The sequence below is a fragment of the Miniopterus natalensis genome, chromosome 4 (assembly GCF_054644295.1).
Source record: "Miniopterus natalensis isolate mMinNat1 chromosome 4, mMinNat1.hap1, whole genome shotgun sequence".
In the NCBI taxonomy this organism is placed as follows: Eukaryota; Metazoa; Chordata; class Mammalia; order Chiroptera; family Miniopteridae; genus Miniopterus; species Miniopterus natalensis.
Window position 1 is genome coordinate 85746565 of NC_142084.1, and position 21877 is coordinate 85768441.

The 21877-nt window shown below is 45.6% G+C and overlaps 1 protein-coding gene across 4 annotated transcripts in view; it reads right to left on the reverse strand.

The window, feature by feature from the left end:
- The window catches only part of EBF1 (EBF transcription factor 1), a 372993-nt gene that overhangs the window by 17141 nt on the left and 333975 nt on the right, over positions 1–21877 (reverse strand). For all 4 annotated transcript variants that reach the window (XM_087816956.1, XM_087816955.1, XM_087816954.1 and 1 more), the window contains exon 11: positions 16886–16974. In XM_087816956.1, coding sequence (XP_087673082.1) covers positions 16886–16974 — 89 coding nt within the window. The remainder of the gene's footprint in view (positions 1–16885; positions 16975–21877) is intronic.

The window sequence follows — 21877 nt, forward strand, 5'->3', positions numbered from 1 at the left end:
TAGCTGGCCTGCTTGTTTCCAATAATACGGGCACTCTACAAAAGTGTGTGGGGTGGTAATTTTGTTGTTGTTCTAACCAAAAGCAATCGTTCCCTCTGCATTCTGCCCTAGTTTTCTGCAGATTCGTTTATAATGGAGTGTGGGAAGGAAAGGTAAGCTCGAGACGTGCACAATGGAGGCCGACCGGAGAACCGAACCGACCAGAGTACAGGTGTGTATGGCTATCAGAGGTGACTTGCAAAAAGATACGTTTCCAATCTTTTTTCTGTGGGTAAAAGTTTCAGAAAGAAGTCTTAACTTTATTTTAGACAATCGATTTCTGCGTGGAGCAGCAGTGCCTGTGCTCAATTTTCATACACTGGAGACGCTGATCAGAAAATAGGGACATAATTGCATTCATTTTGCCGTCACCATAGCCTCTTCAAAATCTCTGGAACAAGTCTTGAAATGACAAGCGTTGAGACACATATTAGCATTTCTCAATGTTAAATTCTCCATGATACAAGGTAAAATAGTTGTCACACTGCAGTGACTACGTAGGACATATATGATGTCCTGAATTCAAAAGCGAGATAGAGGGGTTTTCAGTTCTTGATAAACATTTATGCTTGCCTTAAGCTGCTGGACCCCATTTATAAAACAGTTCAGTTATTTTTCATAGCAGGAGTGAAAAGCATTATAGAATCAATGGGGTTTGAATCAATACATCTGAAATAATGTCTTTATTTTTCTAACGCGAGCTACCGGATAATTTACCACATTCTGTTTGCAGTGTCGTCTGACCACAGCGGTTAATAATTCACCGCACTATGGGCACACTGAACTCTATCTGCAGATCAGATTCGCCGTCTGCTGCTCTCCCGAAACCTCGCGGCCTTCCCCGGCTCTCAGGGAGGGGAAGACAAAACAGGGTCCAGAGAGTTTACTCACTAGGGTTTTACTTCTCTGCATCTGTGCCCATGTATTTCTTCAAATCAATAGTTCTGCCAGAGTTTGGGCCTTGGCGGAGAAAGTATTTTTTCTTCCTTTTCATTTTGAGAAAGAAATACAAGCCTCCTGCTTGTCCAAAGCAAGACAAGGGGCAGTCTCTGGCCGCGAACGTCCATCCCGAGCGCCGTCACTGAGGCCTTCGAGCTGTGCTTCTTGCCTGGGTTAATCTCACAGGACCAGGGAGGGGGGACATTCCATGGAAACTCCAGGATCTTTGAAGTGTTTGTAAAGCTGAAAAAATTCCAGCTACCTGTGTATGCTATACATTTTAATCTCATGTATTTTTGGTGATAAAGATTTTCAATGACTTAATCCACTTGGTTGTTCTTCCCCCCTCCTTATTTCTATACCTCAAGCTGTCATCACCATTAATCCTTTGCAAATGGAGCGCTTGAATCTTGTTTCCTACAGTTGACTTCTCTGATCCGTGAAGATGGGGGACGCTTTTCAACCAGGCACACTGGGATCGGTGGGTCCCCAGCCCAGCACTGAGGAGCCGTCCAGCCGTCTCGAGGAGAGCGAACCTGGGTCATCATTTGAGCGATGCCCTTAAACGATACCTCGCTCATTTCAAAATGTCCTTCACTACAGAGTCAACTTTGGGGTTCGTGGGAGAGCCCGCAGTTGGTGCCGCTTTGCCCATGCGATTCAGCTTCTATTAGTTATTTCCGAAAATGGGAAGGAGAAAGGAAATGCCCGGGTCCTCTATGAGTTAGTGCAGCAGACCTGCAAGGTGCTTGGATTTCGGTGACCAGAAAATTGCTCTCACCTCCATGTCATTACGCTCCCAGTGAACTAGCCCCCAAGCGTGTTTGTGTTGGGATCTAATATATTGCCTTTCAATCAGAGCTGAGAGCCACCGAACACACCGACAGAACATGACGAGCAGGTCAGGAAAGCAATAAAGATTTTACAGAGCTGTCCAAGGTGCTAAATTTACTCAATAATGGGTTTGGCACCATAGTGTTAACCTCTCATTTACTACCAGTTTGAGGGACTAAATTGAAGTAGCTGACTTCATTTACCTTGAAATGTATATTTTATGACATTATGTAAGTAGATTGAAAGGGCACTGCCGTTTTAACAATTTAAAGGCTAAAGCCTGTTTAAGAGGAAACTTGAATATTTATTGTATATTGCACTTAAAGTATATAGAATGTTAAAATGTATTGATTAAATTTGTAAAAGGCATTATAAAAATGACAGGTAGTATAAAAGATGTATGCCTTTTAAAATCAAATTGATAGTGTGTGCTATCTTTTCTGTGGTCACAAGTGTAATTTTTTTGCAGTTTTATATGGTAATTTGAAAAATCTGTAATTTCACATTAGGAAATGATTGAGCCTGGGATGTGAAAGAAAAAAAAAAAAAAGAAATTTCCCATAAGGGGGAGAGCTGGATGTTTCATATAATCTTTTGTCTCTGAAATCGTTCCTAAAGTCTTATGTTCTGTGGCATCAGGAGGGAGCGTAGTATAAGGATCCTTCCACTCTAATGCGCAATTTTAATTTTTGTGAGAAGCAAGCGCATTTGACTAGTACTAATATCTAATTTTTCAAGGCATTTATTTGTCAGGAGAGATTTCCTCTTCTTTTCATAATGTTTAAAACATCTCTCTGCTTGCAGTTTAAAACATGGGGGTAGAGATTAGATTCTTCCAAGATAATTAATCCTATCTTTGGATTTTTTTTTTTTTAAATATATCCCATTGGGGAATTAAGAAGACAAATACTAGTATCCTAAATATTGAAAAGCCTGGGAGTCTCCTTACAGAGCTCATGCTTGTTCTCAATTTCACCCTGAGTCAGACTATTTTTCTTTTCATGGCCCAGGATTTCTTCTCCATGAAAGAAACAGAAAATGTTCACTTCTTCAAAACAACAACTTTTCACGGGTCTGTTTCCTCTCACATCTGAAACCTAGTTGCGCCTATCTTGCTACGACCGCCGGATGCTAATGATGGGAATGGGGATCAGAAGAGAAAAAATAAAGGATAAACCATACTAAATCTGTTTAGAGTTTACAGAAACACGGAGAAGATGGAAGGACAAATGGAGTTCTGAGAAACAGTCCGAGTGTAGTTGTTCTAGGTTTTACTTACGCTTTGGAGCCTTTATAATAAAAATGCTGAGTGGGGTACAAATACAGAGGGAAGATTCAGCTGTACTTACTATGTTGCAACCCAATTAACAGCAAATCATTTTTGAGCTTCCTGTGGCCCCAAGAGTCACACACGGATATTACTTGCTCTCCAGCACCTGTCAGGGCCACTGTCTTCCCAGAGTCAAGGTACAGGGTTCTACTGGGGTCACAAAAAGATTTCCCCCCCCAGTCTGGTCCTGCCCTCTTTTATCCAATCCTTTCACCCCACACGTATGAAGAACTGCCCTCTATTCTGGTCGAGCGAGTCCCCCCTTGCCTAGGAGTAAAATGTCGAGCTCCCTCCTATCTCCACAGCTGCACTCCTTCTGCCCTTCCTGTATGAGGAATGTCGGCTTCAACCTGCGACGATACCTCCCCGCCCTCTGAAGCCTAGTAATGGCGATGGTGGTGTAGTAATGAAAACGGTAACTATGGTTTACTGCGAGTGGAACACTGACTCATTCAGGCTTCGTAGGGGGCCTCCTACGGTATTGTCCATATCGCCATTTGGCAGATGAAGAAACTGAGGCTCAGAGAGGTCAGCCAGCTTTCCCTGAGTTCACAGAGCTGATAAATGACTGAGCAGGGCTTGAACCCCAGGCCTGGCAGACAGCAGGGCCTGAGCTCTTGAGAATTACACTATTCTCTCGGAATGAATTTGCCTTCACTGATACCCCAGCTCCTAATCTCTCTCATTCTTCTGAAAATTAGTGCACACGGTACCACCCAGCACAGCACAGAAGTACCTGCTTCTGTGGGGTCGTTCTGCTCTGAGCTTAAGTGCGTTAGTGTTTGCTCTCCACACGAGGCTGTAGGTTCTTTAAGGCCAGGGATAAGTCTCCATCTCCTTCTCTAAGCCCCTAGCACGATGCTTACCAAATCAAAGGCCCTGAGAAATTCTTCCTGAGGAGCTTATTCTAAGATAGTCACTGATTCCTAAAAGTGCACGCTTACTTTATATGAAATGGTAAAGCTGTACGCTTGGCGTGGTTTATAAAAGCAGAAGACTTAAATTTGGTGCTCCATTGGGCTCCAGACTTCTCAATCCAATATATAAATTCCCAAAGGTTAAGTCTTGATCGCTGTGGGGATATTTTTATGTCCCTTCCTTTTTTGAATTTACTCTTCCTAGCTCCCGCTGGCTTGTGCTTGCATTTTAATTTTGTGATTAATGTAATGAATCATGTTGGATACAGACATCATCTCAGGTTATAGGCTCCTAGCAACGTGAGGTTGGTCTTGATGAACATCAGCCTTGTGTTAGCTGTACACTCAGGCCCTCGGAAATGCGTGGGTATTTGCACTCTTAGGAACCAGGCATAGCAAGGCTGATATGCAGACATGGTCAGTTCATCTTTCCTTCTGTTTCCTGACAGTAACATCTCTGAGGATTGTTTACTTTCCGTGGGCATCCTCTCTTCGGTGCCTGACACCAAGTGTGTGGCTAAAAGGCTCATGTTCACCGCCCACACCTAGCCTTCCGGGGGAAGGGGAAGATTGTCCAATAGTCTAATACTGAGCCCGTTTACAGACCCAATTCACTGTTCTGAGTAAATCAAACCCAGGTGAGCCGGAGAGATGGCCTGAACTGCCTCTCACCCACAGCCCGTGGAAGCCAGCGCATGAAGCCGGACAGACACGACATTCATTTCAAGTTCAGAGGCGGATCTGGAGACTCTGGGAACTCCCTCATAAAACTCAGGTCCGGAGATGCTTCCGTAATTCGGGAGGACAATCTGTGCTTGGCTTTCTGCCCCCTGAGTGGGAAGTGATGTTTTGCAGGATGTAGAGGAAAACAGAAGCTAAACTACAAGCATCAAAGGCAAGTTGGCTTGGGCGATTCCTGAGAAAGAAGTACAGCCCTTCTCTGTCACAGCACGTTCTTCTGACGCCCACTTCTCTCCCGTCTGCTTGGCCTTATCAGGGCAGTCAGGGTGCAGCGGACACAAATACCAGCAGCATAAAACAGTGAGTGGCAGAATCTCTCTTGATTTAAAGGCAAAAGGCATCTATCGATGAAATCAGCGTTGATTCCATTCACCTCCTCACTCTGGAGTTGACTGTAGGCTCCACATTTTGAACAATATATTCAGTTCATGGCCCTTAAGTTCCAGCTCCCTCCCTGCCTGCTTCTGAAAGTCTGGGTGACACTGCAGACTGGAAACCCCAAAAGCCCAAAATTCTGATTGGAATTGCCCACTCCCCACAGAGCTGGGTGCACACAGCAATAAATACGAGTTGTGCCAAGAGGTATTTCTGTGGAGGGTAGTTTTATGTCCCGACCTCCTTTGTGTTTATCCAGCCAAATGGAAAATTCCACCATCGCACACTGCATTCTTAAAAATCATATAATGAGGGCAGTGAGGGACAGAGTGAAACAAACCAAAATAATACTTGAGCGCTGTTTGGTTTCCGATCCTCTGAGACATTCCTCAAATAGTTCATTTTTCTGGTAATAGGAACTCGAAGTGGAGCTCACCACAGAGATCGTTAGGAGCCTTTAGTGTCAGGCTTTAAACTCTTTACTCAGAAGCCCTGTGACTGAGAAGAGTCACTTGCACTCAGCGTGGATGTAATTAAACATGTTTCTGTTGAAAGGGGCATTCTCATTATGGCTGAAGGCCACTTTAGAGTAAATTGAAATGGAAAGGAGGAGCATAGATGAGGTGTAGGTAGCAAGTGGTTATTCCTAGGGAGGCATAAAATGCCAAATGTGTAACAATTATATTTTACAGCCCTGCATTCTAAAGACTTCAGGGTATTTTATTATATAAGAAGCATTAGCTGAAGCTTACTGAATATTCCAGAGCACACGTGTTGTCCACGGTCTTTAAAGAAAAATAAAATTCAAACCATAATCGAAATGTGCAGAAATTTCCAGAACAAAGGAATTAAATATTTGGAAGGGATCTACAGCTATTAATGTAAGGAGGCATCGAAAGCATGCTGGTCCAGTCTAAAGTAAATGCAGGGGGTACTTCTAGGCCTCCTTTCATCTTAAAGTTGATTTTATGCTCAGGTTGGATGAGAGGCCCCTCTTACTTCACAAACGTGTTATTACGGGTCATCCGGCAGGAAGCATCGCCTTTGTCACAGACGGGGTATCGAAGACTCCGGAATCACATGAAATTAAAGTAGGTTGTAAGCTAATGCAGCTCTGTCACCGTAAGACATGCTAACTTACATGATTGACTTTTACAGTGGAAAGAAAAAGGCTGTTTTCAAAGCAGCTGTTATTGCCTCAATGGGAAAAAAAAAAATCAATGAAAGTGAAATGAACAAGAGATTTTGTCTGAGTTGCCGTTAATACCACTGAAGAGCTATGGATATTAAAAGGTCAACAAATAAATTAGCCAGAGTGTTATGAAATGAATGATTTGGCTTATAATTTTATTGAGTGAAAATTGCTCGCTGCCTATTAGACCAGGTAATTTTTATCTGGGGCCTCAATTACTGTTCCGTAAGCAATAACACAGTTGTAAGAGCGGCTGGTTCAATCCCGTGACCTCCGAGAAGCTGGCTAGGACAGCTGACTTTGCCGTGATGGATAACCGAGCGGGCCGCCACGAGGTGCCAAACCTCCCCTTCCTGCAAGGGGATCTCATAAAAGAAACATTACAGCCTGATTCATTTTACCAAAAGGTGCGACTTTTCAAGTGTCAGCAGTTAAGTATAAATTGTGAAACCTGGTGTTCCTGAGAAGAGTTACGACAATGGCTTTCCCCCGTCTTTTTGGTCTCCTGGCATTCTCTTCAAAACGGTGTCATGGTAATTGGTGAATGGGAGCCTGGGGTGCTTCCCGCCACAAACACGGTAAAAAATGGGGTCTGCACCCTTGTGAACACGACCCGCTTGGAGGTTCAGAGCTGAACTTGGTCACCTCCGGCCGGCTCTTCTGATTCCAATCCATTGTACGGGTTTCAGACCAGCGCTCTGGGTTAGGTCCTGCTGAGTGGCCTTGGAAATCGGCTTTCTGATCAGGATAAAAGTCTCTGCTTAAAGAGAAGGCTGTGGACAGAGGTGCCTTTTTCAGGGGGTAGGTTGTAAAGTCAGCACATGAAATGAAAACTGCCTAGAGTCAAAATTACCCTTGAAAATCTTTTAAGTCGCCAAGGCCTGGGCTCTTAGAAACACAAAAGCCAAATATTGACAACTTCTGTTTCTCTTTGTCTTTTGGCTGTGGCTTTCCTTCCTTTAGGGCAGAAGGGAAGAGATACCTGGTTTGAAAGTAAAAGGACCACCGAGTAAACAAAGAGATGTGCTGTTATATGTACATATGTGTATGTCTGTGTGTGTGCATTTGGCACGTGTACACAAATGTATGTGTGTATTTATGGTTTTGGACAAGTACGTATATTTAAACTTAAGTGATCTGTGAATGTTAGAACTATGCTGTCCTTTAAAGATACCTCAGGGAAGCAAAAATATAGTTGTTTTTTGCCCCTTACATTGTCGAACATCATCAGTTACTATATGGAGCTCCAGACAAACGTATCTGTAAATGGTGATTCCGAGGCTTTGCACATGGTCTTAACTATAACTGCAATTAGGGTCCACTTCCTTCAAGCCCACTGGGCCCCGTTCTTGCCACCCCAACGCTTAGCTGAGGTGCCACTCAAGACGGAAACCAGTGAGCGAGGCTGAAGACCTCCCAGACTCTGTTCCCGAGGGCCTCGGTCGTTAAGGGGAGGGTACTGGATGGCGGGGAGGCGGAAGTGAGTTAGCCCCTTGTGCCCCGTGACTTCTTGAATTAGTGAGTAATTACATTCAATGCTCTTTTACATGGGTGTGGTATAAAGTAGGCGAAACTTAGTTCCGCTCATCAAGATCTCAGTGCTAACAAAGAACTCGGAAGAGGTTCCAGAATTAAGCTACTGGAGGGAGCTGTCACTACAAGTCCCCACCACAACGAATGGGGAGGATCTCCGAGGGGCGCGTGCGTGCATTTTCAATTCCTGCTGCCACCTTCGCCGGGCTCAGCCTTCTGTGAGGGACCCGAGTCTATGCTACCACTTCCCTGCTCCCCTCGGCCAAGTTGGGGCATTTTTTTTTTTTTTAGACTGGTTTGCAAAATTGCTTTTTTCTCCCCTTAAAATTCTCTTTTCTGAATTCTAGGAGGCCGTGCTGAGGACGCTGGCTCTGGAGTGCGATGGAGTTGGCTCCAGCCCGCGCTCTGCGCCGTCACCGCGTGTCTGTGTCCTGGGCCGCGGAGCAGGGTTAATGCCAGCACCGGGCTCCGCAGATGCACAGTGCTCACTGAGCAAGAGCCGGCAATAATACTGATGACCCTCACTTATTTTCCAGAGAACTTGGACAAATTTCATGTATTTTTAGAGTCCGTGTGCATTACGGGCTTCGAGTGCTACTTGACATCCTGTTTGCAGGACACTGCGAGAGATTCTGAAAGGCCCAACGGTGAGGAAGCCTGGGGAGGTGGGAGACCTCCGTCCCCCCGCTGCGTACGCTTGGGCAGGTTACTTGTCCTTCCTGTGCCTCAGTTTCCTCATCTCTAAAATGGGCATGATACACTAGTGACAAACAGAATAACTTACTGCCAGATAAGTCAGTTAGAGATAAAATAAATAATAATAAAAGTGATTATAACTCTTGCAGAAGGACTGGGCTTTTTAACTGAAGCTACAGTCTCCCTCCTTAGAGAAATGACGTGGGCGCCTGTGCGCATACTCACCACACACGCACAGTTCTATGTATAGTTTCAGGGGTGCAGAGATCCAGGCTACACTCCCCGGATAAAAGAGGCCGTAGGGGACACCGAGTCCCGAAACTATGTATATTATCAAAAGAGGACGTGGAATTTGCCTGTTACTTCTCTGGCAGATAGACAGGAGCGATGTGGAAAATGTACCGCATTCCACACTGTGTGTTTTTGACAAGAGAATGCAGAAGCAAAAGTGTTTTGGAAATCAAACTCAAGCGTGCTTTGTCTAACAGTCTATTCAACAAACGGTGCTGGGAAATGGGACAGATACATGCAAAACCGTGAAGCTAGATAACCTTCTTACACCCTATACAAGAATAAACTCAGAATAGATGAAAGACTTTAATGTAAGACTCAAAACCATAAAACTCCTAGAAGAAAACATAGGCAGTAAAATCTCGGACATTTCTCTTAGCAATATTTTTTTCTGATGTATCTCCTCAGGAAAAGGAAACGGAAGAAGAAATAAACAAATGGGATTATATCAATCTAAGGAGTTTTTGCACAGCAAAGGAAACCATCAACAAAATGAAAAGACAATCCACGGAATGGAAGAAGGTACTTGCCAATGATACATCCCATAAGGGGCTAATATCCAAAATTTATAAAGAACTACAACTCAACACCGACCCCCCCCCCCCCACACACACAAAACAATCCAATTAAAAAATGGGCAAAGGACCTGGATACTTCACCAAAGAGGACACGCAGATGGCCAACAGACACATGAAAAGATGCTCAGCGTCCCTAATCATCAGAGATGCAAATTAAAACCACGGTGAGATATCACCCCACACCTGTCAGAATGGCACCATCGACGAATCCACAAACAACAAGTGTTGGTGTGAGGATGTGGAGGAAAGGGAGCCCTGTGCACCGTTAGTGGGAATGCAGACCGGTGCAGGCCCTGTGCAAAGCCAAGTGGAACTGCCTTACAACCCAGTGATCCCACTTCTGGGTACATAGCCAAAGAAACCCAAAGCACTAATTTGAAAGAACACATGCACCCCCGTGTTCATCGTAGCGCTATTTACTGTACCTAAGATATGGAAGCAACACGAGTGCCCATCAATAGACATGTAGATTAAAAAAAGAGGTGGTACATATATACAGTGGAATATTACTCAGCCATCAAAAAGAATGAAATCTTACCATTCCCAATAGCATGGATGGACCTAGAGGGTATTATGCGAAGTGAAATAAGTGAGACCGAGAAAGACAGATACCATACAATTTCACTTCTTTGTGGAACCTAAACAACAAAATTAACAAAACAGAAAGAGACTCAGACGCAGAGAATAAACTGATGAGCTTGCCAGAGGGGAGGGGGCTGGGGAGCTGGGTGAAAAAGGTGAAGGGATTAAGAAGTACAGATTGGCAGCTACAAAACAGGCACAGCGGGGCTGGGATAACGTACAGCATAGGGAACACAGTCAACAATACTGAAATAACTATGTACGGTGCCAGGTAGGTGCCTGAATTATGGAGGGAGGCGATCACTTTGTAAAGGATATGACTGTCTCATCACTATGCTGTACACCTGAAACTAATATAAAATAATACTGAATATCAACTGTAATACAAAAATTACAAAAATAATTTTAAAAGCATGGTTTGTCTGAGAGTTGACTATAACATACCATTTGCTTCTGGGGCTGTATTTTTTGACCGAGTCCCTCTGGTTCCCGGATACAATGTTAATAGAGTTTCTTCAAATTAAAAAATAAATCAGCCAGTAGGATGAGGGTGGTCAGGGTCACAGTGCGGAAGATAAAGGTGCAGGGTTTTCCTTTATCTTTTTCTGAAAGCCCCAGTCATCCCCATCTCTGCTAACGGGCAATGTGGTTATGCAAAGATTTCTTATTTGTATTTCCACTGATGCGACTGCAGGTTTTGAATCACTGGTAGTCTTTGCATAAAGACTAGAACAATAAAAGCGTAATTAGGATACATTGTATACAGCCGACTCCAGTTTCCTCTTGCCCCAGCTCCGCGTTGATGATAAATCACCAAACACAAACGCTCTTTAGGGAGGGTGGTTCGGGGTCTCGCCTCTCCATTGAGCAAACACAGGGCCTGGGACTGGAGTCTAAATTTCAATTCTGCAAGTGTACAGTGGAACCGAATAATATCTGGCACGACGCGGCGCACAACCGAGCCACTAAATGGCTGATTTACTAAATTATTATTAGATGAGCCCTTGCTGTTCCAAATGAAAGTGCAGCCACTGTCTTCCTTCGTGGTGTGTTCAAATTGTTCTGTGTTTAAATATTCAGCATGAGGCTAATGTGAACTGATGAACTGAGACTACAAACATTCACTTTCAATACAGACAGAGCGACAGGGATGCAACCTATCGTAGGCCCGCGGAGGTGAAGATGATTTATATTTAAGGGTGCTGCCGCCTGCTTCCATTACTTCGGGGCACTCTTAATTAGCACGGCGTTGGGAATGACTAATTCCCACGCGCAGGAAGAGCGGCACCTCGGAGGCCGAGGTCTTCTCTCCCGTGCCGATGACGGAGAAGCTTCCACGAGGAGATACCTGCTGCCCGCGTCGTGGCTGCCAGAGGAACTACGGTTCTGACATTCGGTGTCTTTCCAGACCCGCCCGGCGGGTCTACCCTCCATCCCTCCGCCATCCACCTTCCCTGCAACCGGCACCTCCCGGGCGCTCCTCGGGCACCTGGCCCCGCATCGCCCCGCGTCTGGACTGACACCTGCTGGAGTGAAGAACGGTCCTTTTGCCCCGTCTCTGTCTTCTCCTCGGAGGGCAGTTATAGGCAAGCCCTTAAAATACTGCGATCACTGACGGTGGATTAGAATTTTTTATTGGCGCCGTGTTGCCATAACAACACAAAGACAGCAGATGACTTAAGCTAAGCTTGCAAAGCAAAAGGCTGCTCATCTGGCAGTTAAAATGAATACAGTTCATTTCACAAGTTCCCCATATGGACCCTTAGCGTATGGTAATGAGGGGACCATATGGCGGGAGAAACTGCGCTGGGGACGCGGGCTGCTCTGGCTGCGGGACTCGCCGGTGGGCGCGCGCGCTCGGGGTGCGAGGTCTGGCTGGGGCTGGCCCGGGGGCTCGTGCGGGACGGTGGCTTTCCGCAGGGGTCCCGCGTTGCCTCGTCCGTTCCTTGATATTTCGGCTGCGCGCGAGGACCGACATCGTGCGCGTTCCGCAGCGTCGTTCGTCACGATCTGTCAGCCGTGTTTGCAAATCTGACTTGCGAGATCTTTGAAACGTGTTGTTCTTAAAAGGCAACAGTGCTAAGTTTTTAGACAGAGTGCAGGAGAATTTAAGCACTTCTGACAAGCAGAAACATTAACGGTAATCGTTTTAAAAACACTCGCCTCTTCTGCCTGCATGTTTAGCTGTAAATAATGCTACAATGTATAAAAGCTTTAAAGTAAAAATGTAATAAATACTTTTTTATTATGTTTCACGAAGGATAACAAATGCCGGGAGCCGGGCGCCCGCGCCCCTACGCGTGAAGGTGAGGGCGTGGGGACAGGGACCGCTCCCGCCCCTCACCCGGGACGGGCCGGGGACCGGGGGCAGCTCGGAAAGCGCTCTCGAGGCGATCCCTGCTGCCCACGCTTCATGAAAGATGAATATAAATGCGTGCGTTCGACACGGTGAGCTAAATTAGGAGGTCTGGCAGGGCTGGGAGGGCTGAAAAATCACACAACCAGCGAGTGTAATTACTCTTTTTTAAGTCTATTAAGTGGTGTTGTTCTATCAGGACCCGGGGGTGTAGGACACGAGGAGCGAGATAAAGTAATGTGTATTTATTACTCCCGCCGGATCAATTTACCAGATATTTTCAGCTCCATAAAGCAAAATACACAAATGCCTCCTTTGTTACTTTTCCCAAACTGCGTTATTTTCTCCAAAAGAGGGACCTGGCCCTTGGAGGAAAAAAACACGTTTGCCCCGCGGAGGTCCCTGGGCCAACCCCTCTGGGCGGGGAAGCGAGAGAAAGCCGGTGAGAGTTGGAGGGTGGGGTGGGTTGGGGGTGAGGGACAGGAGAGGGAAGCTAAGTGCCTCAAGGCAGAATCACGCGGGTTTCCAGATCCGAGGGGAAGGTGGGAATCCTACGCACGCAGTGGCAACAATGAGCCTGGGTTCGAATCCGTTTCCCACTTGCCAGCTGAGACGTCGTAGCGCGTCACCAAGCCTCTGGGGACTCTGGCTCCTATGAAATGGGGGGCACCCCGCTCGAAGGCATTTGTAGCTCCCATTTACCGACGTCTTGCTAAATGCCAGAGAGATCTCTTCGCATGAATTATTAACACCCAACACAGCAACACTGCAGGCCTTGCTTTAAGGAAAGAGGAAACCCAGGCTGGGAAGGTTGGGTCAAGGGCACTGAGCCGCGGGTCGGTTTTCGAAGTCCACATCTGTCTGGCCCGACGGCCCTCTCTAGGCCTCTCTGCCCATCAGCAACCTTGACCCAGCCATGCTATATGCTCTCTGGGACCCGATGCTAACTCGGGTCGCTCGCTGCCTTTAACGCTCGCGGACCACTCGGAAGACAACCGGCGAACTGCAGGGGGCGGGAGACACGCTGGTCTTCAGAACAGAGAGCGCTCCCTGCTCAGTGTCTCCCGACCGCGTCATGCGCTTCAGAACCCCCGGAGCTCCTGACTGACCGCGGGCCCCATCTCCCTCGCCTCGACATTGTAAGAAAAGCCAACCTTCACCCCAAACCGGGTCCCATGCTCTCTCCCCTCCTGCCAGGATCTGGAGAGGAAGGCGAGTCTGTATGAACGAACAGAATGCTGCGATTTTAAAACCTTCGCCTGCCCTTCCCCGCGTGCACGTGACAAGGGGAGCCAGAAAACATCTGGGGTTAGGATAATCACAGTATTTTTAAAACGTGTGTACAGCAGCTATCCCTGACGGAGACTCCCAGGAACGAGGTCACGTCCAGCGGAGGCACCGTCCTGCCCCTGCTCTCGCTGGGAAATGGGAGTGATGTCTGCTTCCCCGACTTCTCTCGCAAGAGGGGCTCCCATAAAACAAAGCGTGTGTAAGTTCTTTGTAAAAGCCGGAGCCAGCACACAAAGGCATATTATTACGGAAAGCTGTCTGCTCGGTCTTTGGAGCGGTTTCATTTGACAGAATATGTGGGTGGTTGTATGAATCTAGCTTTGTCTATTCACAAACACATGGGTTTAATAAAGGCAGTTTGTTTTGTGAGGTGTGTGGTCCGCGGCTCACTAAACACTCCTGTTTGACAAACACTGACCATGACTCTGAGAAAGGCGGGGCCCACTTGTATCCCCCTAACAATGGACGGCAGGAGGACAGGCCTCCCCAGTCCACAGGAATAGCGCGCGCTGGCTCCATCCGCCGCTTCCTGGCCCTGCTCTTGAACCCTCGCTCCACCTTGGAGTTCGGAGCCAAGAGGACAGCCGCTCCGGTCTGAGTCACACACACAGCTTCCTGGGGTGGGCTCTGGCCAAAGGCCTTGCGCGGTCAAGTGGTAGATGCAAGCCGTGGAGTGTTTCCTCAGCACACAAACCCATTGTGTCCTTGATTGCTCGTCCCAAACCCAGGAAAAAGGGGCCGGGAGTTTCACCACTGGGCCACTGGGGACGAAGGGACACGTGCCTGGGCTATTTGTTCAACGTTTCTGACCGTGAAACTCAGCCGTGAAAAATGTTTTTAAAAGCAAGCACAACAAAACGCAACCCTATATTCCTACTTGTCTTCTTTCTTTATAGATAAGAAAAGTACTGTCTGGCTTCTCTAGACCTCACCCAGATTAAACCAAAGTTGTTTTCTGTTTTTCAGTAAATAGTCATAGAGCGGTGATTGTGGGCCAGAGACCATGCCGAGGGCATCCATAGGATTACCTCTTTTTATCCTTATGTGATCCCCATGAAGTTGGCATGATTTATTCCTATTTTATAGATGAAGAAACTGAGGCACAAAAGGTAAATCATAGTCTCAGCTGCTCTGCCAAGATTGGAGGGAAGAGCTCTCAGAAGCAAGGGTCCCACTCTAACTCATCGGCAAATAATTGTAGCTGCCTTTGGTTGAGTCATGAGTAAGTGCTTACAGTGGCAACCCCCAGAAGTGGGAAATATTACCATCTCCATTTGACAGAGAAGGGAACTGAGGCACAGAGAGGTGAAGAATTCTGCTTAAAAATTAAAAACAGAATCTTGACCCAGGTTGCATAGCTAGTCACTGCCTTCACTTTGAGCTCCACCCCCCGATCTACCCCTCCAGTCCCTCCAGCAGACTCTAGAGACATCAAGTGTCAAAAGTAAAGTGGAGACAATGCCTACATGGAAACAGTGGGAAGAATCCAGTTTGGCACCCATGCCTCCCTTCTACCACTGAGACACCTAAGGCACTGACCGTGGGGCGGACACACATTATTTATATCATTGTGCTATAAAATTACCAATGAAATGACCAATTACTGCCCCAGAGGAAATGCACAGGAGTTCGGTTCTTGCCAGACAGAGGAACCTGAAGGTAAATCTTCCCACGGCAAACCCATGCTATGGAAGTAGACTGCCATCCACTATTAAATTATTTAACTGTTCACCAATAAATCGAGGTGAATGGGAATGACGTGTAGAGTGGAGGCCCCTTTCAAAGACAAGGGTATGGACACACTGACACGTCATAGGCCTTCTTCCTCAGGTGAAAGGCTTTCAAGAAGCTTTCACCAAGGTGAGCAGCACTGGGTGGAAGAGGGGCTGCTCTGGGAAGCCGGGATGGAGACTGAAGGCTGTGTGGTCCTTTCCCTGAGGTCTAGGTGGAGGATGGGCCCATTTGCTTGTCCCGGTTCTGCCTGTCTTTGGGCAGCAGCGCCCCTTCCCCGCCCACCGGCCCCTCGCCCTGTGCATCATGTTTGTGGGGCAGCTTGCCTCTGGACCAGGCCCATTCTGACAGGGGGCCCCGCCTCCCAGGCCAGCAGGCACACAGGTAGAATCCGATGATGGACGGGTCTCCCAAAGAGGTCAGCTGAGCTAGGAAGGATGCCAGCTTCATTTTTCTAAGTGCTTTACAAGGAGAAGCGGACCTACCTCTAGACGTACTGTAGCAAAGAGAGGACCTCTCGTCTACGCATTTAATTTATCATAGTTTTCGCTGGCGCAGTGAATGAAATTCCATTTTGCTGTCAGTAAACGATGAATGGTAGGTAGCTTGACTAATTCTGTACCTCGAACTCCCTTAGCATTTAATTGTCTTCCCCTCTGAGTCCTCACAGAGCTTTGGTGGCACTCTGGTTAAGCGTACCTGTTCTTTCTTTATGCATGGTGTTGGGATTTCTCCCACACAGGCTCCAAGTTCCTTGGGTACAGAGATGGGAATATTCCCAACATGGACAACAGGTACAGAACAGAAGCGAGTAAATGTGAGTTTCCTTCTTTCCGCACTGGCGATTAATGACATGTTGCTATATGGCACATGTCACTGTGCCCTGAGCTTCTGTTTCATTTCTCACCTTACCTCCCAGTTAGGTGGGTTGCCTTGACAGGGAAGAGGTTCTGTCTTATTTGTCCAGTTGCAAGATCTACCAATGTTTTCTTTTGTTCTCTCCTCACCAGGGATGAGTATGAGTTTTCATGTAGGCAGAAAGGCAGTGTGTTTTCTCTTCTTGAGAGCTGAGATGATGTAGTGATCAATAACCTGGACTCGGGAGCCAGACTGTATCGGTTTGAATCTCAGTGTAGCAATGTACGGACTGTGTGACCTTGGGCAAATGATTGAACCTCTCTTTGCTGGATTATTTTCTTCCCCAAGACATGGTAATAGTACCAACCTCAGAGGGCTTGAGAGGAAGACATGACATAGCATATGTAAAAATAAGTACAATATCACCTGGCACATAAGTGCTTGCTACATTTATTATTGCTTACCTTACAGCACCAAACACACGAAGCCCAAAGATACTGAGCTGCTTGTCTATGAACTGATTTTTATCAACGACCAAGTTTCCCGCCAATCACCCAAGTCCAAGTTTCCAGAGACCGTAACCCGAAGGAGAGGTGTCCTTACCTTTGGCAAACGCTCAGGATCTCCAGGGTGCCGGGGAATGACCTTCTGTAACCTCTGGAAACCATAATCGATGGTGGGTTCATTGAGCGCTGCAATGAAGAAGTCACACAATTAGAACAATTTCAGGAATGAGAACGTGACTTGCAACACTAATGGTGTGGAAATAACCGGGAAATCTAAAGCCTCATTGATAACCTTTGAATTAGATCATGAAATGATCAGGCGACTGTTTCCTTTGCTGAACAATTACCACCATCTCCATCTGTTATTGACCACGGTAGGGAGGGACTCACTCAAGAGACCACATAGTAGCAGGTCTGAACTCTGGTCTTCTGGACAAATTTTTTTCCTTACATTACTGAAAATAGAAAGTAAAATGGTATGTAATGTGAGGTTTTAGGGTTCACTTTAGTCAGAAGATAAAGTCAAAATGCTTGAGGGCTTGTCCGAGGATATCCACAGATTGTAAGAAGCAGGAGAGTTCAAAGTCCTTGCTTCGTTGTAAAATCTCTAGTGGGCCTCAGCGGATACAATATCCCAGTGCCTCCCGGAGCAACGGAGCCCGCAAGAGTGCAGTGCTGTGCAAAGAGCTAGGCAGTGAACATGACCCTGAAGCAACAGCCTCGCGTCTGCAATGACAGGCCGAGTCACCAACATCACTGTTATTTCAGGAAAAAGACCAGCCTCTTTGGAGCACTGGCTTAGAGCGGCCGGGTCTCCATGAATTCTTAAAAAGACCAAAGAGCGAAAACTGTACACATATTAGGAAGCAATGGGCCTTGTTGTCCTCATACTGACTACACCCTCCCCAAAGCATCCTTAAATTAAACGCGACACAAAGTGAACTCTGATCCGTCATTCGCAGATTTCCTCCCCCGGATGCAAAATCTCTTCGGCCTTCTCTCCCAGGTGGGGAAGAGACGGCAGCTCTGGGGGCGGGGGGGTAGGTTGTTTCTTTCCTTTCTGGTGTAACCAAAGTGTTCAACCACATATTTCCTCCCATACTGAATAAAAAGGCAGTCTTTGTAGTTCTGAGATTTAGCTATACATTAAAAAAACAAGTTGCCACATGCTTTACTTAAAATGAATTTCCATTAACCTAAATTTTAAAAGTAAGATTCGTGCTACTCCCAACTTTAAAAAACTGTATTAAATTCAAATAGGTCCCAAGGCTAATGGAAGCAATTTGTATACCAACCCAAACTGACTGGCCCACTTTTCAAAATACAGGTATGATAATCTCGTGGTTTTAAAAGGACATTTAAATTGAAAGACTGTGAATTTAGTACATAATTATACCAATAGAACCCTTTAACTTGTCAACTTGTAAATCTAAAAGGCTATCAATCATTTCTAAAGAGGAAATAAACCTTAAAATTCCTTGATTGACAGTGCTTACTTTTTATGTAAGAAAAAAAAAAAAAAAAATAGGGGGGAAAAAGCTGCATAAAGTGGCCAGAAATCCATTTACAAAAGTACATTGTTTTCCATAGGTGAGTAAAAAGCCAGTAATTACACCTCCAAAAGACACATAAATCAGAGTAAGTACTTTTTCCTCACTTATATATTTTAAGTTAAAGTGAACTCGAGTAACTTTTTATTTAAAAGATTTTCCCCCAAATGCAATGCTTATTGAAGTTTGTTAATAGAGTAGCATTTTCATTTCAGATAATGTAATCATTTTTGCAAATATGAGATTTAGCTATGCCCCCCTTCCCTTCCAAACAGTAAACTTTCAACCTGTCTCTTGTGGAAATTAACTAAAATTACACCCAGGTGTACCGCATCTCTCTCTCTGTGCTAGCATATGAGTTAAGGCACAATATTTATTATTCCTCTCATTTTTATGATTACTTTCTAAACCCTTGAGAAGAATTCTTTTTTCAAATTAGACTTGAAGAGAAAAAGCCATAGGACTCTATGCAGGGAAGCTGTTACTCGTAAAATACGTGGGATTTAATCAAGAAATCCATGAGGGGCGACAAGACTGAGCACCTAGGTTTAAGTTCTGTATCACATCCATCCCCCACCCATCATACTAATTGCCAACAAAGAAGTTGAACCATAAAAAGAGCTTTAGGCAATTAAATGCATCATTTTAATATCTGAAGACATAATTTAGCATCCTGAAAATTCCAATTCTTGGTTTTATTTGTCAGTCCAAGCCAACAATACAATTTGAATTGTTGACCCACCCCTTTAATGCCTACTGTGTCAAGGCACCGTGGCTGCTAATTGAACGACTGTCTGATGCATGGCAGGGGGGAGCTGTGTTTCTCTGGCTGTATGGCCAACACACAGCAGAAAGACTGACACTTAATATCTGCAATTAAAAGAACCCATTCAAATATCATATGGAACTAATAGCCAAAGAGCTGAGGAGAAGTCATTCGGCTGACACAAAGAGTAATTGAATTAGATATATTATACACATTATTCAAAGAAAAACAAGCACCTACTCCATGGAAGTATCCTATGTTGGAGGAGATATTTCAGCCAGTAAGACAAAGGCTGTTATGTCCCATGCCTTTATGACTTGCTCCGTGCTCCTATCTTTAAACATGTTAATCTGCCCTCAATTTGGGGACTGACTATTATAACGCAATTGCCCCGCGCAGTGCACAAAGATAGCACAACAGATACGTGCGGCAAAGCTCTGCTTCGGTTCAAAGGAGTCTGATGGTTTCTCCGACTGCGTGGGCCAGAGAAAAAGATTAAACCAATTGCTGAGCGAGAGTAAGCATCTGATACAGATTCTTCAAACAAACAAACAAAACCAACCTGAAAACAGATTAAGTATCTCTGGAATATAATGCAGTCCTCAAAAGCAGCGCCGGGGAGGGGGAACCTGCTTGCCCGTGTGACACACGGCCGGGTTAAAAAGCGGCTCACGGGAGCCTGTGTACAACATGGTGCCTCTTTTCAAACACACACATACAGAGAACGAAGAAAACGCCTGTGTATAAGCCGCCCGAGAGAGGGTCTTAAGTGCTTTTCTTCTCTTTGTGCTGTGCATTCTCTAAATTTTCCACAATGAACGTATATTACTTTTATAATCAAAGAAAAAGGTTAAGAGCGAGAGATTATTGCCGAGATGGAATTTGACCTGCTTGTATAAAGTAATGACATAAGAAACTGCGCCTTAAAAGGGGTCTGTAGACCCTTTAATAACCCTGCGTAGGTTATTACAGGCCATGACAAAAAGAAGCAGTATACTTTTGGCCAGTTGTATAAATATGTGACTATTCATAAACTGCTCTGAAAATCAACAGAGAAGGGAACAGGGAGGAATCATAAAGAATGGTATATTTATTTCGTCAGTGGGGGTAGTTGTACCTTAGGGACATACATCTACCCTGCAAGAATGTAATATAAAGTTAATCCTTCAACAAAGTGACCTCATTGTATTCAAGCACAGGGCTCGGGGGACACCCGTAGAAATGGGGCTAATCAATTTTTTTCCCCCCTAAAACTTGGGACAAATCCGAGAATCCAGTAGAGAAAGAAAAAAACTTAATTGGGCATAATTAGCCACAAATAAAGAAGCGTGAGCATTTCAGGTTGAAAAAAAGAAAAAAAATGGATGAGGCTGTACATGGAGAAAGGAATGCAATGGCTCAAGCGGCGTATGTATGTGGCCCTGCTCCCCAATGCCAAGTCCACACTCTCTGAACAGGGTTTGAGAGGCTGCCACCCTGAACCAGGTGGGGATGGTAGCAGACGGAGGGAGGCTCGGAGGTTTAGAAAAAATCCATAATCCCAAACAAGGAAAACCTCCGTTTTTAAAGAATCAGGATAAATTGGGGCCAATGTGGGCATTAAAAAATTCCACAAGATAATAATTCTCTGTTGATTCAATCATCATTTTCAGCGCCTACCATGTGTGCAGAGGGCATTTGTAGGAATGGACTGTGCTGGGTCACACCTCTATACACCCTTAAAAGTAAACTTTCTGAGAGGTATATTTAATAGGACCCAGAAGACAGGTGAACAACTTTGACTGTGGAGTTGGGACGCAGCACAGGCTCTCACAATAGCTGCCCTCTTGGTCAAGAATCCACTCTCCTGCCTCCCTGACAGTGAGACTGTGGGTCCCCACCTCCGCTCTGTCTCTGGCATAGCCTTCACCAGGGTCACACTACACTTAACGGGAACACATGGATTTAAAGAGTGATCAGGCTATTGGGAGCCACAGACGTCTGGGGGTTTTTTGTTTGGTTTGGTTTGGTTTGGTTTTTTCAACACATCATCTGTACACTGTAGCGTGTGTTCACCACCCCAAGTCAAGTCTCCTTCCATCACCATTTGTCCCCTTTTATCCTCCCCCCACGCTCATGTCTTCCACTAACCTGTTCAAACTCAGAGGTGCATACATGTCAGCTGAATAAGCCGAGTGCGGCCTTACGGAGCTTTGTACATATGCTCCGGCATGTCTGAAAGCTTCCTGTCAAGGCATAAAGAGAAAGCAAACCTTTCTACACGGGAGAGCAAGATTTCAGCTCTCGGGGCAGACATATCAGTTGAGATTACAGAGGGTCTTCTCACCCACGGGTAGGACCCGATACTGGGACTGGATATTCGTTGGAAGCATGGGATACATGCAGGGGGCTGGCTGGCATTTCAGCTTCATCGAAGTCATTTGTTTTCAAAAAGTAGAAGTTAATTAAATGGTAAAAAAAAAAAATTCAAACCACTTCATCTGGCCATGTGTTGGAACTGCTTATAAAAGGCTTTGGGCTCCTTCCCAGTCTCACAATCTCCGACTCCCCTAAAGGAAACCAGTGACTCTCTGTGCAGAACCAGTCTTTGCAGAGCCCTCTCCTCTGGGCTTCAACCGAGGTACCGGTCAAAACAAGAACAGCTCTGGTTCTACAGAACTATTGTTTACCGTGTCTAAAATGTCCATGCAGCATGACGTGCTCTATGCAAATAAAATTTAGAATAATTGGGCTAGATTTTTATGCACTAACACTAATGACAAGATTACTAAAT